The sequence below is a fragment of the Ochlerotatus camptorhynchus genome, unplaced genomic scaffold, assembly GCF_037179485.1.
Source record: "Ochlerotatus camptorhynchus isolate MF236.1 unplaced genomic scaffold, CSIRO-AGI_Acam_v1.1 ptg000276l, whole genome shotgun sequence".
Classification (NCBI taxonomy): Eukaryota; Metazoa; Arthropoda; class Insecta; order Diptera; family Culicidae; genus Ochlerotatus; species Ochlerotatus camptorhynchus.
In genome coordinates this window covers 2,047,965-2,058,694 of record NW_027040765.1, presented here as the reverse complement: position 1 = coordinate 2,058,694, position 10,730 = coordinate 2,047,965, and the positions used below count along the sequence as shown (strand labels likewise).

The window sequence follows — 10,730 nt, the reverse complement described above, 5'->3', positions numbered from 1 at the left end:
CGAACACTAGCGCACCTAGCGGTAGAAGGCATCTTCTGCCTGCAGTTAAGATAGGCAGCATGCTATGATAGTGTGAGAGCACATAGAAAGCCCGCGTGGAACGCTACCACACACATCGCTTGTTGAGCAGAAAAACGAACCACTTTTTGATTCATCGATTTGTTTGCACTTCTCCTTCTGTTCTGTGGAATCTGCCAATGTTAGTTAGGACCAAATGCAATGTTCAGCTTGAAGTGGACAATCAAAAATTCAGTGCCATAATTTCAGAGGGGGAGTAATTGCATTTGTAACCAATGGCTTTAGCCGTCAATTTCTCGCAAATAAAAGCTCACTCATGAAAATTAATTGCACCAACAGATAGAAGAATATTTCCTCTACCAGCTAGCATTGTTAATTTGGAGGAGTGAGCTTTTATTTACGAGAAATCGACGGCTAAAGCCATTGTTTACAAATGCAATTACGCCCCTTTGAAATGTTGGCACTGAATTAATCGAGAGGTTCCCCCCGGGAGAGCGTGTACAAAAAATCGATCTCGACCTCGGAGACGCCCAATCCTAGCTTTACAGCGCGCGGAAGTTTGAAAAAAAAAACTGTGCGTGGAAGTTTTTTTTTTGTGTTGGGTTTAGTCCGGATATTGTTTTTAAATATTTCAGCTTTAGGTAATAATTATACATAATAATAATAATTACATTTATTGTGCATTAGCTTTGGAAAGAAATACCCGTAGTATTTTAGTATTTTTTTTAGTTTTAGATTGAAACTTAGTGTTCAAATTCATTGTAAATGCAGCATCACTAAGGTAAGTCGTGATATTTTCGGATCAATTACCTATTTCCAAGATTTTTTTCATAACATATATTAAGCTCATACTATTTTACTTATCACTTAAAGATTATTGCTTATTACTAATGTAGTTAAAATAAAAAACTGATTCCGGTGTTCAAACATCGGTCATGTAATGCAAAATATCCCTCTGGGTAATCAATCCGACGACCAGCTCCGTCTGTTCCTTGTTGCCATCTGAAAATTATAGTTTCGAAAAATTAGGCATTTCATATATTAAACAATTTCCAATCAAAATTACTTATGATGTTCGATTCCGTCACCAGAACGAACGGATCCTTCTCCAGAATGCGAGCAACTCGTCCCATCGTGCAGTTGCGGTCAATTTTGACAAACTGCTTGAAGATGGCACGGTAAACCGGATCCGTTGGTTGAACCATACCGTTCAGCAACTTTCCGATCAGATTTGCCAGGTACACCACACCTCGGATCGAACCGTCGTTATTGATGACAGGAAGTTGGTTGAACATGCGGCTCTTCATTATTCTTACGGCTTCATTGATCGAAACGTCCACGGTGATCGTGACCGGCGTGGCCAGGTCTAGCGTTGAAACCTGGTTATTCCACCATCTAGGTTCGAAATAAAATGATGAATATATTATCACGTTGTCTCGCTGGAAAATGGTTCAAACTTACTTGTGATTTTGAACATTGACGGATTCCATGAAGTTTCTCGCTTCCATCCAATTGTCAGACACAAACTTGGTCAGGTGGTTACGGATGTTATCCGGCAGAATAACTACTGCATTTTGGCCTTCCTTGAGCTGCTTGGCAGCTTGTAATGCAACAAAGGTATTGCCTCCAGCGCTTCCACCGCAAAGAAGTCCTTCATCGGCGATCAGCTTGCGGGCCGTGGTTAATGCATCCTTATCGTTGTACTTGATCCACTCATCCACCACACCGCGGTCACACACCGTCGGAATGAAGTCGTATCCCACGCCTTCTACTTCCCAGAATTTGCAGCTAGTCTTGTTCAAACTTTCCGGAAAGGCCATGATCGATCCCAGCGGATCCGAACATACCACCTTGCATTTCGGGTTGTGTTCTTTCAGCTTCCTACCCAGTCCGGTGGCGGTTCCTCCGGTTCCGGCTCCCATAACCACCATATCAACCTTTCCGTCCAGCTGTTTGATGATTTCCGTCGCAGTTCCATCGTAATGAGATAGCGGATTGCCCGAATTGGTATACTGGTTGAGGATGATGGCATTGGGCAGTTCCCGTTGCAGTCTCTGGGCAACGGCAATCAGCCCTTCCGGTTGATCGAAGCCAGCTTCGTTCGGTGTTCGGATGACTTTGGCGCCCAACGCTTGCAGGGTGTCGACCTTTTCGTTGGACATCTTCTCCGGCATGACGATTACGCATTTGTAGCCCTTGACGGCGGCCGCCAGAGCCAGCCCGATGCCGGTATTTCCGGAAGTGGGTTCCACGATGGTTGCGCCCGGTTTCAGCAGACCCTTCTCTTCGGCTTCCTCGATCATCCGGAGACCGATGCGGTCCTTGACCGAACCGGCCGGGTTGAGGAATTCGCATTTGACGTCTGGTTAGAGGGATTAGAAAGGGATAAGGATTCGCATTTTCGGAAGGTCGGTATGAATAGAGGTTCTACTTACAAACATTGCACTTCACGCCGAATTCTTTGGGAATTTTGTTTAGCTTGACCAGGGGTGTGTTGCCGATGGCGTCCAAAATGTTGTTGATGGCTTTCGCGTGATAGACTCTGCGGGAATAGAACGGAATATTTTACTGTAGGAATGAGGGTTAGGGTGCGTTGTGCCAGGTTGGTCGAGGCAGATTGCATGTGGGAGTAAGTGATGATACTGTTTGTTCTATGGAATTCACTTTTCAAAGGTGCGTTTCATATTTTACCACATGTAGTTCCAACGATTCTGAATGAAATTTGGCGGTTGCGAAGATTACTTGAAATATGTAAAATATATGACGGAACATTGAAAAATGTGTAAATTGTTAGTGTTAAATTTAAATATTCCCTCATTTCACATCCGTTGAACCATTCTGAATGGCCATCGCGTTGTAGTTATATCACAGCCCATTGCTAATAATGTATATATCTACCTATATATTTTCCGGTACCATCAAGTCAACAAAGTAAATGTTAAAGAAGAGCTGCAAAATGGAGCATATACGATACGATGGAGTGATGGAGTGATCCTCGTTAAGAAAACATCCGGAGACACTGTCTATTTTCCGCACTGGTATTACGGTTTTATAAGACGCAACTAGGAACTCAAGATCATCATACAAAGATAATGGACGTCGAAATGCCGTAGAACACATCAGAAATAACATGGGAGACTTTCGGGAGACTAGTGATGCAGAAAAGGAAAATGAGATCACCAATGAGCACGAAAATTAGATAGAATGGTGAAAAAATAGTGGAAGTTGGAGAGATTGCTTTAAATTTTATTTTTTTATTATTGCTCATATTTATACAAAACAATGCTGGGATTGCGGGGGACCATCAGGGCACTCCCTTAGCTCAGTCGGTAAAGACGCAGCTACAAAGCAAGACCATGCTCAGGGTGGCTGGGTTCGGTTCCCGGTTCGGTCTAGGAATTTTTCGGGTTGGGAAATTTCTCGTCTTCCCTGGGCATAGAGTATGAGAGAACTTGCCACACAATTATACCAATGCCAAAATGATATAGGGATGGAAGCTCCTCGGGAAGCTCTCAATTAATAACTGTGGTAGTGCCTCTAAAACACTAAGTTGAGAGTACGCAATAAGCTAATATGCGATAAGCAATAAGCTTTAAATGCAAAGAAGAAGAAGATCACGGCACCTGTTTAAAGCAATTTGGACGGAAAGAGTGACAATTCGAACTCCCTGTTTATAACATTTCATGGATAAAGGGCGGGCTCTTCCCTCCGGTTATTGGGCATCATCCTGTTCAGGGGCTCGTCTTTTCGACCAATTGTGCGATCATGTTGCTGGAAGAATATTCTTTACGTCGTCAGGACTTCCCTGAGCTTCAGCAGGACTTCCCTGAACTTCGGAAGAACTTCCCTGAACTTCAGTAGGACTTACCTGTCCTTCGGCCTTCCCAGAACTTGGAATCTTGGAATTGAAGTAGTAGAATTATAACTGAACAATAATTTTGTATTTACGAATATGGTCAAAACTCCATTTTCTAATTTGCAATAGTTGAAGATGCTAATTTCAAATAACAGACTGTAGTGGTAATTTTTATACGATAGATGGAGTAGATGAAAGCATAGAGTTGATAGTTCCGTTAGAGTACGGCAGTGTGAATATTGCATATAGATAACTAGAACAGCGAGCTAGGACAACTTTTAAGGAAGGTACAAATCGGTTTTTTCATCTCTCTTTACCAAACTCCCCCTTTGGAGAGGGATGGTGAGGGGTGTCCCCCCCGCCACAACTGGCAAAAAGAGATGAAAACCGACCGCTCAAGTACCAACTGCGTGTTTGAAACAGTTCTACCGATTTTTTACCGCACTACGGTTGATATTTGAAGGAAGGCATCCAGTCGTAGGTTTGGAAATTGCAACTATTGTTTACCCCTACCACGATATGTGCTTCTGTCATCGTCGACTTGACGATCTCGAGGGGACACGGGTGGGGTAGGTGCTGCTGCTGTACCTTTCGACCATTGACAGTAATTGATGGTATGCTCCCATCCAGAGTTATGTACTTTGACTATATGTTTTAGTATTACTTCTACGTGAAGTCAACGATTTACATAGTTGAAGATGCTAATTTCAAATAACAGACTGTAGTGGTAATTTTTATACGATAGATAGAGTAAATGAAAGCATAGAGTTGATAGTTCCGTTAGAGTACGGCAGTGTAAAGATTGCATATAGATAATTAGAACAGCGAGCTAGGACAACTTTTAAGGAAGGTACAAATCGGTTTTTTTGCAATGCTTGTTGGTATTGGTGCATTTTGAATTTGGGTGTGGTTCGAACGGGTTTGGAGTCAGAATCAACGGAAAAGCATGAACTTTTACCTCTACAACATTTATTAATTAGGTAACAAATTTACTCTTTATTTATTTATTAATAAAGTGGCCTATTCGTAATAAAATCTCGTAAACAATATCCAAAAGCTTCCTGGTTTTTATGAAAAGATTAGTAAATGAGATTTAAAATTAATTTTGAAGTTGTGACCTATACACTAAGCCTTTTTGCCAAGCCTGGGCAAAGCGATTGTCGAGATATTCACATTGACAAGAATCAATCTTAAAATATACGGTTGTCTGTTTTAAATCCAAATTCATTCATATAGCTTCACAACAAGTGATTTAAAAAATTTAGCCCCTGATTCAAATTTATTCATGTAGCATCACAACAAGTGATTTAAAAAAAATCGTGGAGCTTTACAATCATTTTTACGAATTGACCACTTTTACGGATTTTCCGGACTGTTTAGTGATCAAATCCATTCATAAAGCTTCACAAAAAGTGATTTAAAAAAAATTGCAGAGCTATAGAATCATTTTTACGAACTGACCACTTTTACGGATGTTGCGGACCTTCCAGTGGACCGTTCCGTGATCACCAGTGTGTGCATTCTACTCCCAGATTCAAATTTATTAACGTAGCATCACAACACGTAATTTAAAAAAAAATCGGAACTTTAGAATATTTTTTACGAATTGACCATTTTTACGGATGTTCCGGATCTTCCACAGGACTGTGCCGTTATCACCAAAGTGCGCATTCTAATCCCAGATCCAAATTCATTCATGTAGCATCACAACACGCGATTTAAAAAAAAAATCGGAGCTATAGAATCATTTTTAAGAATTGACCACTTTTACGTATGTTCCGGATCTTCCAGAGGACCGTTCCGTTATCACCAGTGTCCGCATTCTACTCCTAGATTCAAATACATTCATGTAGCATTTCAACACGTGTTTAAAAAAAATATTCAAAGCTTTAGAATCATTTTTACAAATTGACCATTTTTACGGATGTTCCGGATCTTCCAGAGGACCGTTCCGTGATCTCCAGTGTTCGCATTCTACTCCCAGATTCAAATTCATTCATAAAGCTTCACAACACGTGATTTTTAAAAAAATATTCGGAGGTTTAGAATCATCTTTATGAATTGACCACTTTAACGCATAATCCGGATCTTCCAGTGGACCGTTCCGTGATCACCAGTGTGTGCATTCTACTCCCAGATTCAAATTTATTCATGTAGCATTACAACACGTGATTTAAAAAAAAATATTCGAAGCTTTAGAATCATTTTTACGAATTGATAACTTTTACGGATGTTCCGGATCTTCCAGAGGATCGTTCCGTTATCACCAGTGTCCGCATTCTACTCCCAGATTCAAATTCGTTCATGTAGTATCGCAAAACGTGATTAAAAAAAAAATCGGAGCATTAATAATCATTTTTACGGATGTCCCAGATCTTCCAGAGGACCGTTCCGTAATCACCAGTGTGTGCATTCTAGTCCCAGATTCAAATTCATTCATGTAGCATCACAAAACGTGATTTAAAAAAATCGCAGAGCTATAGAATCATTTTTACGAATTGACCACTTTACGGATGTTCCGGATCTTCCAGTGGACCGTTTCGTAATCACCAGTGTGCGCATTCTACTCCCAGATCCAAATTCATTCACGTAGCATCACAACATGTGATTTAAAAAAAAAATCGGAGCTTAAGAATCAATTTTACGAATTGATAACTTTTACGGATGTTCCGGATCTTCCAGAGGACCGTTCCGTTATCACCAGTGTGCGCATTCTACTCCCAGATTCAAATGCATTCATGTGATTTAAAAAAAAATTAACTCAGCGATCTTGGATCTTTTTTACGAATGTTTAGGATCTTCCGGAGGAATCATTTTTACTAATTGACCACTTTAACGGATGTTCCGGATCTTCCAGTGGACCGTTCCGTGATCACCAGTGTGTGAATTCTACTCCCATATTTAAATTTATTCATATAGCATCACAACACGTGATTTAAAATAAAAATCGGAGCTTTAGAATCAATTTTACGAATTGACCACTTTAACGGATGTTCCGGATCTTCCACAGGACTGTTCCGTGATTACCAGTGTGCGCATTCTAATCCCAGATCCAAATTCATTCATGTAGCATCACAACACGCGATTTAAAAAAAAACGGAGCTTTAGAATCATTTTTACGAATTGACCACTTTTACGGATGTTCCGGATCTTCCAGAGGACCGTTCCGTTATCACCAGTGTGCGCATACTACTCCCAGATTCAGATGCATTCATGTGATTTAAAAAAAAACTAAGCTCAGCGATCTTTGATCTTTTTTACGAATGTTTAGGATCTTCCGGAGGACCGTTTTTTCGGCCTCTGGGTCGGTAGGTGGATCTCAATCTTGAATTTTCAGTCTTCATGATTAGGTAGGTTAACGCTCCTATAGGTGGGCGTTGGCCAAATTTGATTTTTCCAGATAGAATCCTAAATAAGACCTAGATTATTTAATACTCTAGTAACCTCAAGTCCGTGCTCAGTCACAATGTTTCATTGTGATTAATCAACACTCAAATGGGTAAAATATAAAATTTGGGGTAAATTTGAAAGAAAGGGAACTTGGAGTGTAGAGCGCACTGCCCACTGGACGATTCTGAAGCCTGGCCAAGTGAGTGGGGTATGGGTTTATTTGATTGAACGTCATTTCCAATGTATATATTGATACATTCAAACCATTGGCATTTGAGATAAGACAGAGATAGGATGCGGAGGGCCCGCTTAGGAGGAGCGTAACCCATGTTATGGTTTCCATTTATTAAATAGTTCAGATAGGCTGGAAATGACAGGTTCATAGTGAGAAAATGTACCATATGGGGCCCGTTCACTGATCAAAATCAGATTCACATCGTCAGACCCTGCCCAAGAATAAGGGGATTGACGATGTCTTGTCAAGTTTCTTCCTATAATGTACTAATATTAACTGCCTGAGGACAAATGGGAGCACAATAGGAGAAAATTCGAACAAGATAGGAGAAAATTCGAACAAGAAAAGAAGAATTAAACTTGCACCGGCAAGAGGAACCAGTCAGAAAGGATCATGCCGGTTGGAGACAGCCAATGTATACTGGACGAAGCTTGAATCTAGGAAAAGTCGTATGTGCAGGAAACCGTAAGTAGGATAAGAATCGTAAAAGGTGTGTGCTTGCTTGATAAGATCCTAACTTTACTTTAAATACACGGTAGGAATCGAATATCCATTTATGATTAAGGTTTTGCCCATTTTTCAGTGGGAGTGGCAATACTCATTGATGAGTGATTTATCGTACCCATTTATTAGTAACTGTTAGCAGCTAATGATTCATTGATTTACCTATTTTAGAATTACCTATACCTCATTTCCTTCAATTACTACTCCGTCGCAGCACACATCTAATATGGATCGCTAACCTTTATTTAGTTTCAGCATTTTCGACATTATAATCAAAAGGTGAGTTTTAAAAGTATAATTACCATGCATATAGATAAGTTAATGTACCAGAACCTGGACGGATACGAGCCTACCCAGGGGAGGACCCGGATACGATCACCCATGTGTGTCTAGAGTATCGCACGAGCTGACGAGTGCAACGGGAAGGACAGTAGGTGTATAGACTAGGGGGTTGGTCCCTAGATAAGCCTTCTTAGCGGAAGGCACAGCCTATGCACTGAACAATTACAATTCATGATTAGGTAGGTTAACGCTCCTATAGTTGCGGTACGTTAGAAGCGTTAGGTTCCTATAGTTGTGTATTGAGTCTCCATGCACAACTATAGAAACCTAACGCTTCTAACGTACCGCTCCTATAGAGCGTTTCCGCTATATCAATATTGTCCAAAAAATAACCACGAAGTTCTGCGATCAGTTTCAGCTCGAAGTTCGATGGTAAGTTTAGCTACTAGGGGAAACAGTCCTATTGTTGCGGTACGTTTGTAGCGTCAGAAGCCTATTGCTGTGTATGGAGGTCTCCATACACAACAATAGGCTCCTAACGCTTTTAACGTATCGCAACAATAGGACTGTTTCCCCGGCCGGTGCGAAAGTCTCAAACACAAATTAACAATCGATGCGTAAACTCGTTACTAACTAAAATAGCAACGACTGAAGTTATCAAAATAGCAACAACGCATCGGTGCAGGTGCTCTTAGGTGTACGATATTAGATATTAGAATACATTTTCTGTATGATTTATTCAGATCTTTTTACCTTTAAAAAGCTAATCCTTTTTCATATGCCTCAAATCGCCCATGTGCCAAAAGAAGTTGAACTAGGTCAGGTAAGCCACACAGGCTGTGACAATTAAGCAAAAACAGTAGATTAGATTACAACCCGCTTTGGAACACGCATATTATCGAACTTGCATGAACCTCGGGAAGATTGTTTTCGCCAACAGTACGTCAGTATATCATTGGCGAGCATCTAAGTTTCGTCCGGTGGGGTATGGGAGAGAAGCTTTAAAGAGCTCACGAATAAAGTATTTGCTTTTAAAGAGATTTGATTGTTGTTTGTTGTTGATCGTAACCAGTTTCGGTGAATATTTTTGAAAATTATGGTTGGAAATTTTATGGTTTTCAAGAAGGCCGCGAGAGGCCAACTTTTATTGGCCATATAGGTGGATTAATCTCTAGACAGTTTAATAAATCACAGTTTTATTTAATCGAGTTTCGAACATGTTGGATTGACAAGAGAGCACCAGTACAACAATTTGAAGAGAAATTTTTAGTGGTTTTCAATCCACATAGAAATGCTAATCACGGTGACAGACATAATCGATTTGGCACTGCGATATAAAAGTTAAATAGAAATTTTTCACGCTGAATCTTTTCGCTTGTCTCAGAAGTCGTTTCGGTTCTTTTCGAGCCTATCACCAGATATAAGTGGATGATCATTTGATTAAGCTGTTATGACATAATCGACACTAATCTTCAACTTCTATCATAATTCTCACGCGGACACTCTCTCGTATGCCATTCTGTTCGTTTATTGCTCTTCCTCTTGTTTGAACTTCTAATGAGCAGTATGGGCTTCTAGTACTTCTTTTGCTATAAATGAGTATCTGCAACCTTGATTTCCACAGTTGTCGAGAAATTTTCCAACTAGGTCTATTGATTGACGTAGTTCAACAAGTTAATCAATATCGTTACTCAAGTTAAAGTAGATTAAAAAATATTATTAAGTCTTTACTTAAACTTAATGAAAGTTTGAAACTGTAACATTAAAGTTTAACACCAATGACCGAACCAGCTCGCACTAAGCACTGCATTAATTTTTCCACACTTCATATAATTCCAGTTTTAGACACACCATATCTCACACAATCGCTCAAGATTATCTCCGGCGAACAAGAACCACCAACACTTACGGCGCACGGTTCTGATGGGGGCTGGCTTCGGTGGTGCCGGGCTTCCAGGTGCACTTGGAACCCAAATCCGGCCGCACAAAGTACGACTCGAAGTCACTGTGGGGGGCCGCCTTTCCGTTCATGGGACAATTCCGGTGAGCCATTGCTGTTCACTGTTTGCTTTAACTTCTAAATCACTATCTTTCTCTGAAAATCCTTTAGCTAGGACACTTTTCGTCGTGATTTCCGTTTGTGACCGTTCCGAACCGATGTCAACCGAAGAGTGATGCCACGGACCGGTGGTGTGAATCAATTTATAATCGACGATGATGTTGCTAAAAATTTCGGACTAAAACCATCCAACAACCATCAGCCGCGGTAGTGCGGTAGTGTGAGCGCGCGCGGTAAAAGACGGCGAAAGAGGAAAATATCCCAAAAGAACCCGGTGAGCCGCGAATGTTGGTGGTTGGTGTGTATGCTATTTAGTAGAGTATATAAGACGATAGGAGTTTTGTCCCAAGCAAGATCCTGAATTAGCAATGGAGAGATGATGCAAG

At 40.6% G+C, this 10,730-nt stretch overlaps 1 protein-coding gene across 1 annotated transcript; it reads right to left on the bottom strand.

Annotated features, from left to right (window-relative positions):
* Positions 1–931: 931 nt before the first annotated feature.
* LOC135706236 (cystathionine beta-synthase-like) lies at positions 932–10,351 on the bottom strand. The gene is made up of 5 exons (XM_065227803.1): positions 10,195–10,351; positions 2,454–2,560; positions 1,480–2,380; positions 1,085–1,413; positions 932–1,020 (listed from the first exon to the last, which is right to left on the bottom strand). The coding sequence occupies exons 1-5, from the start codon at positions 10,335–10,337 to the stop codon at positions 941–943; spliced, it is 1,560 nt and encodes a 519-aa protein (XP_065083875.1). The 5' UTR covers positions 10,338–10,351; the 3' UTR covers positions 932–940.
* Between the last annotated feature and the right edge of the window lie 379 nt (positions 10,352–10,730).

Bases quoted from the DNA above. Each gene is read 5' to 3' on its own strand.
- LOC135706236 (XM_065227803.1), bottom strand. From the start codon at position 10,337: ATGGCTCACCGGAATTGTCCCATGAACGGAAAGGCGGCCCCCCACAGT. The intron at 2,381-2,453 runs GTAAGTAGAACC...CCCTCTAACCAG, and splicing joins CGGCGTGAAGTGCAATGTTT to ACGTCAAATGCGAATTCCTC. The intron at 1,021-1,084 runs GTAATTTTGATT...TATAATTTTCAG, and splicing joins GACGGAATCGAACATCATAA to ATGGCAACAAGGAACAGACG.